Source organism: Carassius auratus, chromosome 40, assembly GCF_003368295.1.
Source record: "Carassius auratus strain Wakin chromosome 40, ASM336829v1, whole genome shotgun sequence".
Lineage (NCBI taxonomy): Eukaryota > Metazoa > Chordata > Actinopteri > Cypriniformes > Cyprinidae > Carassius > Carassius auratus.
In genome coordinates, this window is record NC_039282.1 from 16722382 (window position 1) to 16740348 (window position 17967).

At 36.8% G+C, this 17967-nt stretch overlaps 1 protein-coding gene across 5 annotated transcripts in view; it reads left to right on the top strand.

The window, feature by feature from the left end:
* Positions 1-17967, top strand: part of LOC113058724 (protocadherin Fat 3) — a 123480-nt gene that overhangs the window by 102203 nt on the left and 3310 nt on the right. For 2 of the 5 annotated variants that reach the window (XM_026226889.1, XM_026226891.1), the window contains 12 exons: positions 157-300; positions 383-580; positions 659-883; positions 1838-2414; positions 3118-3252; positions 3353-3510; positions 4009-4477; positions 5225-5378; positions 8252-8925; positions 12903-13013; positions 13544-13603; positions 16122-16157. In XM_026226889.1, the coding sequence (XP_026082674.1) occupies positions 157-300; positions 383-580; positions 659-883; positions 1838-2414; positions 3118-3252; positions 3353-3510; positions 4009-4477; positions 5225-5378; positions 8252-8925; positions 12903-13013; positions 13544-13603; positions 16122-16157 (2941 nt within the window). The remainder of the gene's footprint in view (positions 1-156; positions 301-382; positions 581-658; positions 884-1837; positions 2415-3117; positions 3253-3352; positions 3511-4008; positions 4478-5224; positions 5379-8251; positions 8926-12902; positions 13014-13543; positions 13604-16121; positions 16158-17967) is intronic. The other 3 variants (XM_026226893.1, XM_026226894.1, XM_026226890.1) reach the window with 2 other exon arrangements.

Sequence of the window (17967 nt, forward strand, 5' to 3'; positions counted from 1 at the left end):
AGAGCTTCAGATCATCTGTCAGCCTGTCATGAACTATTTATGACACAGTCAGAATGAAAGAGAGTGTATAGATATGTGTTCGTCTCTCTTAACTTTCTACTTTCTTGTCGTCTCTTATTCTATATGTTTTAAACCTCTCTCTCTCTGTATCTGTAGATGGCTGGTTACTTGTTGTCCATCAGAGCTCTTGACAGCGGGACGCCTGCGATGTCTTCAACCGTTCAGGTCAACATCGACATCACTGACGTCAACGACAACCCGCCCACCTTCACTCCAGCCAATCACACTGCGGTTATACAGGTGAGATTAAGAGTGGCAGGTCCATCAGCCAATCACGTTCAAGTCATTCCAGCAGTTTCATGTGAGCTTCACTCATCAACAGGAGAACAAGCCTTCGGGAACAAGCGTCCTACAGCTGTCCGTCATCGATAACGACGCCAGCCACAACGGCCCGCCTTTTCATTTCCAAATTCTAGCAGGAAATGAGGGGGCGTGGTTTAAACTGGATCGAGACGGGCTGTTGACATCCAATCAGGTGTTTCGTAGGTCAGAAGGCACAGAGTATGTCATTCACGTACAGGTAAAGAGAAAGTATGTTTGAAAGTCTCTTATGCTCAGCTTGCTTCAGCCAGTCACTGTCCGCTGTTTCACCTCATAGGCCAGTGATTCGGGAAGGCCGCCCCTGTCGTCGATGGCCAGCGTGCTGGTGCGTGTGATAGAGGAGAGCGTGCACAAGCCAGTGGCGTCACCTTTACACGTGCACATCGTGACCATGGAGGATGAGTTTCCAGGAGGTGTGATCGGTCAGATCCACGCCACAGACCAGGACGCCTTTGATATTCTCACCTACGGACACACACACCAGCAGAGCAGCCTGTTCAAGGTAAACCAGTGTGTGATCCAATGCTTTCCATTTTCTCTGTGCTCGCATCACATTCATATTTTGACAGATTTTTCTTCAGTCCTTCTCATGTCTTAGACTGAGTCCATTTTTTAGCCCTACAGCAATTATCCTTCAATTATTTTTATCATTTATTTATTATTATCATTCAGCTCATGTTTATTATTTAAGTAATTATTTACTTTAAGACAGGTTGAGATTCAAATAAATATAATAAAAAATTAGTTTTTTGTCTAAAATGTAATAATATTTTCAGTCAAAGATGGATTTATGGGCATTATGCAAAACCAAAAAGAAATTCAAATCAAAACTGTCATAAGCTCCTTTGAAGTTCATGCATTTTTTAAATCATGAATTTAATTGTAATTCATTAAATTATTTCTCTAATTTCAAGCTTTTCAACAAACTTTTAGTAGTTTTTTTGTAGATGTTTTTACAATGAGAACTATTAATTTGTTAATTAGTTTGCATACATCAAAAGTTCAGACTTTTTACTTAAATTTAAATTAATTTACAGTCAAATTAATTTGCAGTTAATATTAATAAAAAAATATAATTTGATAGTCTTTTCAAAGATTGACATACAGATTAAAAAACAGTTAAAATGTTCATTGATTGAATTTAAAAAAAATAATAAATAAAATAATAAAAAATAATAATAAATAAAAGAAATAAAATACTATAATAAAAAAAATAAAAAAAAATCTTTTTTCCAAGAACATGCAATTACATGTTCAGCTGATACAATTCTAAAATAAAAAAAAAATATTATAAATGTATACTAATTTAGAAATAGTATATATGTATAATATAAATATATAAATATATATTTTTTTTATTCATCAAACATGGTCAAAAACAACATTCATAGGGTGAATGTAAATATTGTGAATCTTAATAGATGTCTTACTGTGTGTGTTTTTGTCTCTGTCTCAGGTGAGTCCTCGAGACGGTCGGATCATCGCTCTGAGCGGGTTGGACACGGGCCGCTACACTCTCAGCGCTACAGTAACAGACGGCCGCTTCACTGTGAACGTGCCTGTGAGCGTGCACGTGGAGCAGGCCTCGGCCGAGATGCTCCACGAGGCTGTGACCATCCGTTTCGACCGCGTCTCCCCTCACGACTTCGTGTCCCGTCACCTCCCCTCGGTCAGACGCGTCCTGTCCAGCGTGATGGCGACGCCGCGGCCCGATGCTCTGCACGTGCTCAGTGTGCAGCCGGTGGAGTCCACGGGACAGCTGGACCTGCTGGTGGCGGTGGAGACGGTGGACGGCGGTGGGTTCTACAAGGCAGCGCTGGTGACACAGAAGCTGAGCTCGGCACGCAGACAGCTGGACCAGGTTCTGAGAGTCTCAGCGGTTCTGGATAAGAACTGCTCGGGTCTGGACTGCAGAGAGGCTCAGTGTGAACAAACCATCACGCTGGACTCACACAGTCTGCTCACATACAGCTCCACAAAAACCAGCTTCGTGTCGCCCAAGTTCCACAGGAACACACGATGTGTGTGCAGCGGTGAGTGTGTGTGTGTGTGTGTGTGTGTGTGTGAACAAACTGTTGGCCCAGGATCATTTTAAACCAGTGGTTCTCAACTTTTTTTGATTCAAAAGCCCCAGTTTTATTCAAAATGACTCAAAAGTGGAACACAATATCCATGCATATAGGCTACTATGATATTTCTGCTGTAAATAGGACCAAACAAACTGAATAGAATTTATGACCAATTTTAATTTATTTATAGATTAAAATAAATAAATTTTTAGAAATATAATTTATTTATTTTAATAGAATTGTTTATAGAAACTTTAAGTATTGATATTTAATAAACCACAATTAATTGTGTAATTCTTGAAGTTTCAACAAGTATGTTGTTAAGTGGGGGAATATGTGCAATTGTAGTTTTTTTTTTTTTTACGCTCCTACATTTAGTATAATTTTAAATGAAAGTTTAATAAACCATGATATCTGCATGTCAGTGTGTCATTGTGGCCTGTTGGTTGGACAGATACTATTAACCTTCCCATGTACACTTTGGTTTGCATTAAAAAATTAAATGAATAAAATAAAAAAACATTTTAATCAATATTTTATGAGGGATTCACAAGGCAGTTTATTACCATCTCACCATAACGTTCTCACTGTATACAAATGTACAGCACTATACAAAGAGCCTGTTTGTGTTGCAGTAGTAATTTGTCTGTCCCTCTCCTCCTCTCAGACGGGAGTTGTTCTGCTGCGTCGGAGGTGTGTGCGGACATGAGATGTCCCGGTGACATGCAGTGTGTGGGAACGGACCGCAGCAGGGGGCCGTACGTGTGCCAGTGTCCGCAGGGCAAACTGGGAGAGTGTGCAGGTATCGTATAACCCCGTGTGAAAGCTCTTTACAGTAAGAGCCGTTTCCTTTTCAGTGACTGATGTTGTGTGTGTGTGTGTGTGTGTGTGTGTGTGTTCAGGACACACCTCTCTGAGCTTCTCTGGGAACAGTTACATCAAGTACAGAGTGACAGATGGAGAGAGGAGCGGAGAGATGAAGTTAGCGCTCCGCATCAGAACGCTGCAGAGCAAGGGAATCATCATGTACACGCGTGCAGATCCCTGTAGTGTGCTGAAGGTATTATTATTATTATTTATTTTAACTGTTTTCTGTTTGAATATTTTCTCAAATTTAATTTATTCCTAGTGATGCAAAGTTGTATTTCAGCATCATTACTTCAGTCTTCAGTGTCACATGATCCTTCAGAAATCATTCTGATATTCTGATCTGATGCTCAAGGGACATTTATCGTTATTATTATGGAATTGTGGAAAACATTCAAAAATTCAGTGTTCTTTGATGAATAGAAACTTCAAAAGAACAGCATTTATTTGAAATATAAATCTTTAACTGTCACTTTTTGATCAGTTTAATGCATCCTTAATAAAAGTAATAATTTCTAAAAATAATAATAATCTTATCTTCCACGAACTTTTGAGCGGTGTGGTATATTTGTTTTACATTATTGAAAAAAAAACACTTATCACGTTATATGTTTGTTTTCACATGCCATTGTTTCACAGTCTGATCTTTAATGCATCACATTTAACAGAGCGCGTCTCGTTTGACTGACAGGTTGAAGAGGGAAAGCTGTGGTTCCAGCTGGATTGTGGGAGCAGTCCCAGGAGCATCGGGATCTCCGGCCGTCCGGTCAACGACGGGAGCTGGCATCACGTGGTCCTGGAGCTGCGAGGAAACTACAGCAGTCTTTCTCTTGACGACATGTACGTGGAGCGGCGTCTGGCCACCACCAAACACCGACCTCTGGGAGCAGATTTGGCCATTTATTTCGGAGCGCAGGTGTCGCCTCCGGACGCCCGTGGCTTGACGGAAAGGAAGGGTCCGGGGGTCACCAACGGCTTTCAGGGCTGTTTGGACTCCGTGGTTCTGAACGACAACGAGCTCCCGCTGCAGAACAAGCGCAGCCCGTACGCAGAGGTGGTGGGTCTGACCGATCTCAAGCTGGGATGTGTTCTGTATCCGGACGCCTGTGCCGCCCAGCCCTGCCTCAACAGCGCCACCTGCGTCAGCCTGCCGTCTGGAGGTGTGTGTGTGTGTGTGTGTGTGTGTGTGTGTCCAAACCCTGCTTAACTCTCCAGAAATGTCTGTTTTTAAGATTGTGCCCTGATTCATCTTAATGTTATTACTCCTCCTGGTTGCTTCATTTACTCTCCAGTAATCTGCTTGTGTGATGTAATTACTCTGGTTAACAAGCTTTGCTCAGTTTTGGCGTGAGTCAAATAAGCTCGCTTCTGTCTTCCGAGTGAAGCTGTAATTCACATCTACTGCGTCTGATGGAGACCGAATCAGCAATTATGATGATTAAATCAGCGCCGGCTTTCCACATGCTCTCGAGTACATCTCATCTCATCTCATCTTCTGTTCGGCCCTTGTGTTTTCTCTCGCATTTCTTTCATCTTTTCTCTTCTCTCTCTTCATGTCAACTTTCTGGTTCTTCTCCTCTTGGCTTGGTCTCTTGTTTTCCTTCTCTTGTCATCCCTTCTGCCTGACTGGAGTCGTCTCTCTCTCTCTCTCTCTCTTTCACTCGTTCAGTGGCTCTGATGAACGGAGCAGTGCGTTGTGGGAGTTTTCTCTGTAAAGGTCGTTTGGGAGGAGTGTCTGGCAGACGTATATGTTTGTTTTTGTGGGGAGGCCTGATAAAGCCAGCGCTTTGTTTACTCGCTGACATTTTCCACGCGACTTCCCACCGGCGTGCGTGTGTGTGCGTGTGTGTGTCTGCACGATGGTTTTGCATTTCATGAACTAACCGTCTCTCTCTCGTGTCTCTCAGGTTACTCGTGCAGTTGCAGCGCTCTGTACACCGGAGGACGCTGTGAGACCGAGATCAGCGTGTGTACGCCGAGCCCGTGTCAGAACGGCGGTGTGTGTAAACCCATCGGAAACGCATTCGTCTGCAGCTGCAAGAGAGGATACACCGGCGCAACGTCAGTTCAACGCCATTTCAGCTACTTTGGTCTTAGCTATTCAGTTTTTGAGCCCAAAACATCCCACATGATGTTTTAAAGAATTGATATATTTCTATACTAGATGTGTCCCTGGACTTCAAAACCAGTCATTAAGGGTCAATTTCTCGAAATACATCATCTAAAAGCTGAATAAATCATCTTTCCATTGATGAATGGTTTATTAGGATCGGACAATATTTGGTTGAGATACAACTATTTGAAAATCTGGAATCTGAGGGTGCAGAAAAATCTAAATAATGAGAAAATCACCTTTAAAATTGTCCAAATGAAGTTCTAAGCAATGATGTTCTTTTTTTATCACGTTTTGGTATATTTTCAGTAGGAAATTTACTAAATATCTTCATGGAACATGATCTTTATTTAATATCCTAATGATTTCTGGCATAAAAGAAAAATCTATACTTTTGACCCATACAATGTTTTTTGGGGGGTATTGCTAGAAATATACCCCAGCGACTTCATACTGGTTTTGTGCTCCAGGCTCACATACGTTAAAAAAAAAAAACGTTTTCTTTAATGTGAATTGTTTAAAAAATATAAATAGTATTACATATAATAGTTATAATAAAATATATTTCTGAATACATGTAAATATATATATATATATATATATATATATATATATATATATATATATATATATATATATATATATATATATATTTGTGTTATATTCATATAAATATTATTATAGAAAGAATATGCGCCTATATTTATAAATATATTTTTATTTTGAATAAATGTAATATTTAATATTTTTTTAATATAAATATAACTTATTTGTAAAAATGTAATATTAGCAAAATAATGACAGAAGTATATGTATATTCAAATTTAATTAACTTGTAATTAATAGTTGTAGCATAGATCAATTTTTAATTATATATTTTGAACTCGTTGTTAATAATAACTTTTGTTATATAATTATCATATATTACCAAGTCTATACTCTATCTCTCTCACTCTCTATATAGATAGATAAAGAGATATATAGATAGGTAATGTTTTTAAACAAACATTTTTGAAAAAAAAATTGATTGTAAAATTATACAATAATGTTCAGAATTTTAACGTATATTAATATAACATTATTCAATGTAACTATAGAAATAATAATTATTATTATTATTATATGTTATATCTTATTATATAATAATACAATATTATAATACATCATTGTATTATTTTAATATTTCATATATTAACAGGTCAATATTTTCTCTCTCTCTCTCTCTCTCTCTCTACACACACACACACACACACACATATATATATTTATATAGAGAGAGAGAGAGAGAGAGAGAGAGAGTAAACAAGCAACCAAATTATAGTGTGATTTTCTTTTGTGTGTAGTTGTACACAATGACACTGTGTGTGTTTTATGTGTGTAGTCTGTTAGATAGATGAACTTCAACTTTCCAAAGTCAGGAGCTGCTTACAGAATTTAATAACCAGCATCTGTTTCAATCTAAAACATGTGCACGAGTCTGTTAGTGTTGGCAGCACACCGTGAAAAACTGACACAGGCTTAACACTGACTTGCTTGCCATGTTTGCATACATATTCATACATGCATGTCCTCCTAGTATAATTGTATACAGTCGGTGTTGTCCTCTCTGAAGGGAACTGTAGCTCTACCTGTGGCCACTGGATGGAGGCATCAATCTGTCTTCATCTGAGCAGTGCTGGTCTTGTTTCAATCCTCTCTCTGTATGGAGGAGATTATACTGCTGCAGTCTCTCTTGGCTTATGCTAATGTAGTTCATTACAGACCACAGACACTTTTATTCGTTCTTTTAGCAGTGCTGAAGCAGATACACAGACAGCAGAACACTTTTTTTATTTTATTTATATTTACAGGGCCTTTCATGCACCTTCAGCGTCTCTCACACACTCGCATATCATATTATATTGTGTTATTTAATTGATATATATATATATATATATATATATATATGAAAAGTAAATAATATTACGTAAAATGTGAAATTAAAATTGAATTTATTATTTCAGTTATTTCAGCTTATTTTATTTCAACATTTCATGTCTTTGTTTGGTTACTAAAATAGCAAAAACTAATAATAAATAAACTAAATAAATAAAAACAAAACCTAATAATAAAAATAAATAAAAACTATATAGACAAATAAAAAACAATACAAATGACGTGCACAAAAAAAAATGACTAAAACATGACAAAAAGTTTAAAGTGAAAACAGAAAATATAAAAATTAAATTAAATGCTAAAAGCAATAGAAGTATATCAATTATACTAATATACTTATATGCATGTGTGTGTGTGTGTGTGTGTATGTGTATGTATACAAAATGTAATCAAATATTAAATATAAAAAAATTTTAACAGTTATTTTTACTTTATTGTATTAATATCGTTTTTCTTCTCATCTGTGTAGCATTAGTTGCCTCTAAACTTGTTTATAAAGCAGAGAAAGTTTCATTTTGATTAAAGTTTTATGAAAAAGCCCAGCAATATTTATTATGGGAGTTAACAAAATCACAATTGATTTTACTTTGTCTTTAATGAAACATTAGCTTCCAAAAATGGCTGAAAAAAAACATCTTTGTCCTCCTGACCAGCTGTGACAGCTCCAAAATCCTTCTCCAGATTTATAATAAAAATATCTTCTGATTGGCCTTTATTGTGTGGTGTCGCCCCGCATTAACCCTTTCACTATGGATTACTTTAGGCTGTAAATGTATCCCATCATGCCTGCTCTCAGACACAATGTCAGGTCTTTGTGTCAGACTGATGCATTCCTGCTGAATCCCAGTAAACTGATGCAGTAAAACTATTTATTTCTCCTCTGCAGCTGTGAAGAGGACGTGAACGAGTGTGAACGCGAGCTGTGTGAGAACAGCGGTGTGTGCGTCAACACTTTCGGCTCGTTCTACTGTAACTGCACACCGGGTTTCGTGGGAAGCACTTGTTCCGTTCGTCCCGTGGTTGTTCCGGATATGCAGGCTGGCCACGCCTACGTTGGGAAGGAGGAGCTTATCGGGATCGCCGTCGTGCTCTTCCTCATCCTCACCCTCATCCTCCTTTTCATCGCCTTCCGGAAGAAGGTATTCCAGAAGAGCTATTCCCGGAATAACCTTTCCATGGTTCAGGATCCGGCTACGGCTGCCCTGCTGCACAAAGCCAACGGTGGGCACTATCCACCGCTACGCTGCGCCATCGGAGAGCCAATCAGCTTGTACATGGAAGGAAGTCTTTCGGGTCCGCCTCAGGTCCCCGTCAGGCCGATGGCATACACGCCGTGTTTTCCCGGAGACACTCGGGGGACCCTGGAGAGACGGCCAGGTGACGGCCGAGTCATGGAGCTGACGGAAATGAGCACTTTCCATCCATCGGAGTCGCCGCGGATTCTGGGCGGGACCAACCGGAGGGGAGTGGTCGTGTGCAGCGTGGCGCCGAATCTGCCGCCTGTTTCTTCGTGCCGGTCTGACTGTGATTCCCTACGGAAGAGTCCCTGGGAAGAGGAGGGTGAGACATTTATCTGTAATATCTGTGTTGTGTTTGTGTGAGTTTCGAGATATTGGAGCGGATTGCTGTTTCTTTAATCGCTCCGCTCCGAATCCACTCCAGGATTTCTGTTTGCAGCTAGAGCACAGCTTAAAGAAATCTCACTCCGGTTTCACTCCAGAGCAGATTTTACACCCAGTTACTGCTCCACACATTTATAAATACAATTTGAATATACTATAGAATGTAGTATTAATAGTAGACGAACACTAGTAATTGTGCATGTGTATAATTTGAAAAAAAACTAATAAAGTCAATGTCATTCGCATCAAATAATCAACATCAAATCATTAATTTTGTATATTTGATCATTTTTTCTCTAGCACTATTTCCCAACTTCTATTGTTATTTGATTTTTTTTAATAAATTTAAATTAATTATTAATTATTAAATTAATTATTTATTACAATTTATTTAATATCAATTCCATATATGATTGTAATATAAATAGCTGAAATTATAAATAAAATAGTAATATTGCACGTATAAACAATTAATTTTGCAGGGATTTTTTATCCATTAAAAAAAAAACTTGAAATGAAGATAAAAAATAATTATTTTTGTTGCTATTGTTGTCATTTAAAATTGCTCAGTTGTTTATTATTTATATTAATGCAACATTTTGTATATTTAATTTTTCCAGTAATATGCTTCCCAAACTTTTTTCCATTAAAAAAAATGTAAATATAATTTTATTTTCATATATAAAGTTAGTTTAATATTAATAGCTGAAAAATGCTAGTAAGGTTGCATATGTGCTTGTGCATTAATTTTGCATTTATCCATAAAAATACAAAAAAGTACCCCAAATTAAGAATAGTCAAAGAAAAATTACTATAATTATTATTCCAAATTGCACATTCATCCATCATTAATTTTTAACTAGACATTATATTTCCCAATTAATATTTCCCAAATTCCATCTTCTTTTATTCCCACTGTTAAAAGTCTATTTCGAATAGTGTGTGAAATATTGCTGACATCAGATGCAGATGTTGAAGTGTATAGTGGTTGTGATGGAGTGCTTTGGGAGCGATCTCAGCCAGAACGTGCTGACCCTCTGATTAAAAAAAGAAAAAAAAGAAACTGCTTCTCGCTTCAGGCAAAATCATGCAACTCCTCTTTGCATCGCTCACATACTCTGGTGTGTTTGCACAAATATGTTTATGCATGTTTGTGTTTGCCAGTATCAATTTATCAGACGGCTTTGATCAGTTCATGCCCGCCAACTGTGAAATCCATCTTTCCCTTAACATGTTTTATTTAAATGTCGCATTTAACTTCTTTTAACCTCATGCAACTCAGAGATTGGCTGAGATCACTGCCGTTTCTCACACACACACACACACTTGCTTGTATCTCAGTAACCATCCTGAGGTGTTTTGGCATGCACATTTTGATATTCAGACTCTTAATGAACCTTACGCCAACACAAGCAACTTCACAGCATTCAAACTGTATGGCGATGTATCAATGGTAAAGCGACCTATGACTGTTTTCAGCTCAGAAACGCGACCTGCTGCCAGATTTCACCTTATCAGTGTATGCAGTGGCACTTTTATCTTCTAAAACTCAGCTCTGTTTCCTGCTGTGACAGTTTAGGCAGAAGCGCACAGGATCTGGGGGAAAAGCTTATATTTGTTGAGACTGTTTCCATCTGCAGCTTCCCACTAGCTAAGTTCATTTTTATGGTGTTTTCTGTAAATCAAATCAAAATACATTTACATATGAGGGTTACAGAACCGATTCTGCAGGTAGAAGCTGCTTTTTGTAAACCGAAGTCCCTTCAACTGAAAATGACCTGGAAATAGATTTATAATTCTATAAACAGGCCCCTGCAGAATCAACAGGACTGTCATTAAAGTTCTACACATCCCTTGCTTATCCATTTATTTGATGTTTTAGAACTTTATTTTGATATCTGGATTTAATTTAATCTGCTACCAATAAGAGTAGTATTTCTAGATCTGATTAATCAGTTTTACCCTGTTTAAATCCAGTCTACAAAATCCACAGCACTGCGATTGTGGGAAAAGACCTATTTTAACAGATTTGTGTGTGTGTATTTTATTCTGTTTGATTGAGGTGTTACTTTTAGGATTCATATTGAACCCCGTGTCACGTTTTCTGCATTTGTTTTCATACAGATCAGTAGAAAGTAAAAGTAGAAATAAACCTTGAATTGCGAGATCTAAACACAGAATTGCAAGATGTAAACTTTGTAAAAAAATAAAAATAAAAATAGAATAGAAATTGAGAGAAAATGTCACAATTATAATTTCACATGGCAGAAACAGGCTTGCATTTTTTCATTCCAAGATGTTTTGTTTGTTTCCTTTTTTTTTGGTGCATTTTTGTTTAAAACACATTCTTTATTTTAATTATGTGTTCTCTGTTGCTTTGTGTGTGTGTGTGTGTTTGCGTGTGTGTGTGTGTGTGTGTGTGTGTGTGTGTATGCTCTGTATAATGTCATGGGTATGACACAGGTATTACAAGGAGAGGGTGACTTATGAGGATATAACCCATGTCCCCATCTTTCAAAACGCTTATAAATCATACAGAATTAGTTTTTTTTTTTGAGAAAGTAAAAATGCACAAAGTTTCCTGTAAGGGTTAGGGGTAGGGCGATAGAATATACAGTTTCTACAGTATAAAAACCATTACGCCTATGGGATGTCCCCACTTTTCACAAAAACAAACGTGTGTGTGTGGGTGGGTGGGTGGGTGGTTGTGTTTGTGTGTGTGTGTGTGTGTTTGTGTTTGTGTGTTGTTTTTCATTTGTTTTCATTTGTTTTCTTATCCAAGATGACAGCAGATGTAATTCAAAATATTTCTCTGAATCTGAGATGAGGCTCGTTACTCTACGGTTGATTGACAGTGAATCTGTGAATCTCAGAATCTCTCCTGTTTCTGGAACAGAACTTTATTAGAAAAGAACCCAACTTTTATCTTCGATCAAAGCCATTATTAAAGTCGGGGTTGGTGATTTGGTAAAAAAAAAATTTGTTATTCTGGTTCAAAGTCTCTTGTCATCCTGATAGCAATCACTAAGCTAAGAGGTCTAAATATAGTTTATAGCATTTATATAAATGTAAAGGTGTAGGGCAATAAAATGTTTGTCCAATCAGAATGTCCTGCATGCATGTCCTGCGTATGAATTTGCATATCTCTGTGCACCCGGTTTAATTTATTCCTGTGATGCAATGCTGAATTTTTTAGCAGCCATCACTCCAGTTTTCTCTGATTTTTCTTCAGGATTTATTAAAATAGAATCCTTTGGTAAAAAAAAAAATCATGTATGTCCTTGGACTTTTCATCAGTTGTGTCTTAGATAAAATTATTAATTAAAAAAAAAAGTTTTTTTACTGACCTCAACCCTTTGCATTGACTCTCATTGTAGCAGCCTGGGATCTTAAACGTGACTTTACTTCCTCAATGACCAATAATCTGATTGTAACTGGCGTTTTTATACATCTGTTGCTGTTTTTGTGTGCATGCATCAGGCGATCTGAGACCGGCCCACCGAAAACATTTCCCTTAAGACTCAATATACTGTTAATCTTCACATCAATAAATACTTATGAAAGTATGTATATGGGTCCATTTACTGGAGAAGCTGAAGGGAAAAGCCATTTTTACTCTGGTATTAAACTCTCCCTCATCTGAATCCTCCAAGGCTTTTTACCAGCTATAATTTCTTCATTTTTCACTTTCTTGTGGTTTATGGTGTCCTCTGTTCAAACCCTCTTAGGTCTTAAACATCTCCACCTGCGTGACGGTTACATGCAGCTGTTCTGTGACAACATTAGAGGAAAGATCAAAGGAAAAATTAAAAGGCAAACATCAGAGAGAGCGCTTCTCGGATACAGAATGGTGTGGAGATTGTGTTTACTGTAAGTTCGGCTGTGATTGGTTGACGTCCTGATCTTTGTGTTTAGGTAAAGTGGATTTGCTGGAAGAAGTCACATGTTTCTCTGGCAGTAACAAGGGCAGCAACTCCGAGGTCCAGTCACTGAGCTCCTTTCAGTCTGATTCCTGTGATGATAACGGTAAGCCCAGTGTGTGTGTGTGTGTGTGTGTGTTTACTGTTGCTCCTGCTCATCGTGAAAGGATAAAACAACATGCATCTTTCCTCAGGATTCTTCATTTACTCATCCTCATCGGCAATTACAAAATTCCGTCGGTTTGTCTCTACTAATCATTCTGCAATTATTCTTTGATTGATATATTTACATTTTAAAATGTGACGTGACTTTAATTTACTCTCATGTAGTAATTTTGTGAAAAGACTTGAATGCTGCGTGTGTTTGTGTGTGTGTGTGTGTTGATCACATCATTACCATCTCTTCTCGGATTGGCTGGAATGATGTCACGCTTGCCTTTCATTGGTCACTGCTAAATTCATCAACAGCCAATCAGGCCACAGAAGCTTCTGCAGTGGACCACCAGTGTTACGGATATTGTGGAGTTGATTTCTCTTTTTGATTGGTCTGCGGCTCAGTTCGGTTCTTGTGCCTGTGTGTGTGTGTGAGCGTGTGTGAACGTTTCTGACCGGTCTTCATTGCTTTCTCTTTCCAAGCTTCCATAGTGACGGTAATTCGGCTGGTCAATGATGCAGTCGACACGATTGAGAATGAAGGTACTCTTTCCCACCGCTGGACTCTGAAGCAGCTTCCTTAAAAGAGCTTGAAGACTCATGCACAAACCTTTTAACACACAGCTGAAAAACACTCTTTCTTTCTCTCTCTCTTTTTTCTTTTGTTTAGGCACATACACATTTACTTAGAAGTGTACATATGGACCATAGACTTTAATTAGTCTCTCAATTAAATAATTAATCAAATTGTATGCAAATTATATATTTGAAGTATTCATGATTCATTGCATATCAATATTTCATACAAAAAGCCCTCAAGTAAAGATACTTAAAATTACATTGTATGTCCATTTCACTTTAATATGTATTTCTTATATATATGGAATAAAAATTAAAGATAAAAAAAATGTAAATTTATATTTTTAAAACAAAGATTATTATGATTGCTAACCCTGTCCCTTAAAATTAGACTTTTTTGTACTTTTAGTCTGCAGTCATTCTAATTTTATTGTTTATTATTTGTATTGCTATATTGTTTTTTCAATCGAGTGCATTCTCAAAGGAAAAGATTTTGTCAGATTTAGCTTTGTTCTTCTCATTTTTTCCCCAAACTATAGTTAACTACACTACAAAGTAACTTTACATTATTAAATACTAAGTGTGTGTGTGTGTGTGTGTGTGTGTGTGTGTGTGTGTGTGTGTGTGTGTGTGTGTGTGTGTGTGTGTGTGTGTGTGTGTGTGCGACAGCATTACTCGTGAGAAGAAACATCACCCCAGTCAGAAAGATGATCCAGCAAACACACACGAGTCCCTTCTCAAATAATTCAGCTGACAAACACACACCCCAGATCATGTTTTACCCTGAACGGAAAGAGCACAAATCTTGCAAACACACACGTTTGAAGCTGTTAAAAAAAAAGCTTTTCAAGTGTATCTTCAAAGCTAGACATGCTAAAGTAATGTAGGCTGATGAGCTTGTCTGAGCTTTTCCACTTTGATTTAGAGATTGTAAATATCACAAACTTCTGAATCTTGAAACTAGCTCATGCTGAGACGTCTCAAAACTAGTTCATATTTACATTTGTTTAAATCATTCTTTCATGTTGTCAGACTGCTCTTGCATATTCATTAAGGTTTTTCTTTTATTATTGGTGGACACAAAGATCTGTTAGCATTAGCATTCTCATACTGCTCATTTCCTGAGGAGTAATTTGCAGTATTATTTAGTATATACTGCTATAGTATTGATTAATATTTTTTATTCTTTATTTACTTAATTTATTGATTGGTTTTAATTGTAGTTTTTGTAATTGTATGTGCTTTTATTTTTATTTTTATTATTATTACATTTGTATATTCAGTTTTTATAATTTTAGTAGTTTAAAAGGGTTTTTTTTAATTATTTGACATGTAATATTTATTGTATATTTATTTTGTCATTTTATGAGTTTTTACATTTTCTTATAGTTTTAGTTCACAGTAACAGCACTGCTTTAAAGTGGACAAAAATACTAATGGCACCTTTAAAACCAGTTCACAATGACATATTATACACTGATGAAACTATTTTTAGCATAAACTATTTTTATGTATAAGCTTATGCAGTAATTTTCATAATTTCCCTAATAAACTAGTTACTGCAGTTATTGCTACTTAAAAAAAGAAGATTTTATTTAATAGTAACAATAAACCGCATAAGCAGCATTTTTATATATTTCTGTGTAGCTTTATATTTATTTTAGTTTAGGTAATTCAAGCTAATTAGAAACTGTTTAATTTTTAGTTTTAGTAGTTTTGTGTGTTGTGCTTTTGTTGTTATTTGTTTTATTATTTCTTCATAGCTTTAATTTATATTTATTTTATTTTTTAGTAATTTAAGCAAAAATAAATCATGTTTATTTTTTAGTTTAAGTAATTTGATGTGTTTTTGTCATTGTAGGTTGCAATTTTTTTGTATATTTTAGCAATTCAAGCTAAAAAGAAATCGTTTAAATTTTAGCTTTAGTAATTTTTAGTTTGGTGCTTTTGCGGTTATTTTATTTATTATTCTTTATTATATTGCTTTATTATTTGTGTAATTTATATTTATAAAATCTTTAGTAATTTAAACTGAAATATTTTTTTATGTGTACTTTTGTCATTGTAGTTTGCTATTTCCATTTAACTTTAATTTATATTTTAGATTTTGTAATTTTAGTCAGTTCAAACCGCAACTAATTTTAAGCTTAAGTTTTAGTAATTTTGTTATGTGCTTTTGTAATTGTTAGTTACTTTAATATTTCTGTATAGCTTTAATGACTTATTCATTAAATAAAGGAACCACGTTACATTTTTGTAAGGGATGCATCAATATCACAAAGCACACAGAAAATACAAATGCTAGTGTTTTTTCACTGAGATAAATGTCAAGTTTGATTTCAAAAACATATCTACATGCATGATTGAGTGCATTTGAATATGGCATCTGTACACAAACACGCGGTTAGGATGGGTTTACTGCTGACCCACAAATCTGTCTCTTTCTCTTTCCCTGTCTTCCTGCTTCTTTTCTGCCTGCCAGTGTCCGTTATGGATCAAGGTCAAAACTTCAACAGAGGTGATTCACGTTCTCTCTCCTGCTTTGTTCAGCTAATTCTCCCAGAGTTCTTGCCCTCCTTCCTATTCAGACTCTGTTCTCTGTCTATTCCTCCCTCTCTCGCTCTCCCTTTCCGTATTGCTGACAAACTGAGCTGTTGCATTCTGGGAAATGTCACATCATCCAGCAGCTAGATGCTCTTCGTCGACACACACACACACACACACACACATCAGAGTACCTGCAGTCCTCCGTCACCCTTTTCCTCTCTTTCTCGTCTGTCTCTTCCCCCGCAGTGCTTCCATTGCTGACTTTGTGTTATTCTTTTGTTTGATATTGATGTTTTCTGATAGCGGGGTTTAGGCCGTGTGTGTACAGTGTGTGTGTTTGTGTGTGTGTGCGTCCCTGCGCTTCTGTGTTTTCATGCATCGCTGCATGCAATCCTCACTCTCATTTATTTTGGTTTGTGTTTATTTGCTGAATGCGTTTCGCTTGTGTCAACAATGCGTCACTGACCTCTGAACCTTGACCTCTTGTCCTGGCTGTGTCTTCGGTCACCTCACAGGCATGTCCACTCACTACAGCAAGACCTGCATGTGGAGATGTTCACTGTAATGTTTATGCCCAAAATACCCAAATGGATCACGAATGAGCAACCAAGACTCGTTTGAAAAACGTGCCTGTGGCGACATTTCTGAAAATTAAATTAGTTGCTTCCTGCAGTTTCCAAAACATTTTTAAAGTGAAATATCCAGGGAGTGACACTAAAATTATGTTCACTTTCATCCAAAACACATGTGACATGGTAAACACATGAATACGGTAATGTTTTATTATGTTGGTAGTTGGATGAAATGCTTGGTTATATTAGAATCAAGTTACTTTTATAGTTTTTATAAATATTTAGAAATTATTTTCAGTAATTAAATTTTATATTTAAATTTTATTAAGTTTTATTCATTTTGCTTTGTGTTTATTTTGTATTCATTGATTAAAGGCAGGGTAGGTAAAACATGTATAAAAAACTTTTTTTTCCAAATGTGTTTAAACTTTATTTATATATCAATACATAATTAAAATGTAAGTACTCTGAAAAAGAAAGTATAAAAATCGAGTGTCTCTAGACTTCTAACGACTGTTTAAAAGACAGCTCATTATTTCCATTCACACCACCCCCTCCCTTCTGGGCTCCTTCCAAAGCCACGCCCCCAAAACACATGAACGCGCGACTCCGACCACTGAGCTGGAAGACGCATTATTTACCTGAGACGAGCGGAGAGGAAGGAGCACAGTGCATGTAGTGAAATCATGTCAGAATCACATGTAATAAATATAACTTTATAATTATGAAGATAAACAAACAAGATGTATTTTAGTACTCACTATCAAGCTAGCATATTGATATTGGTAAAGTTTAAAATATATATTTTTTGATTCGCTAACGAGCTAGTTATCTATAAGGCAAAGCTAAAAACAGGTTGCATGATACACGTTTTTCCATTACCATCATTTACACTGTGATGAAGATGAATTTCGTGTAAGATTCATAACATATACGTTGTTCTGCATGTAAGAGTTTCCATGATGAAAGCATTGTTGACTCTGATGAGGACTACACTCCAGAGACAAGTACCGCATCGTCAGCTCGAGGACAGGTCCGGGGTCGAGGGCGAAGCAGAGGAGGTCGTGCCAGAGGCCGTGCAACTAGGGTCCGAGGAAGTAGAGGCCGAGGACGGGGTGGTCGAAGTGTAGGGCAGGAGCACTTGAGTTCCCTCAGTTCTCGCCATCGCTGGAAAGGCACGCCGATATTAACTCGCGTTTTATTTCTTTG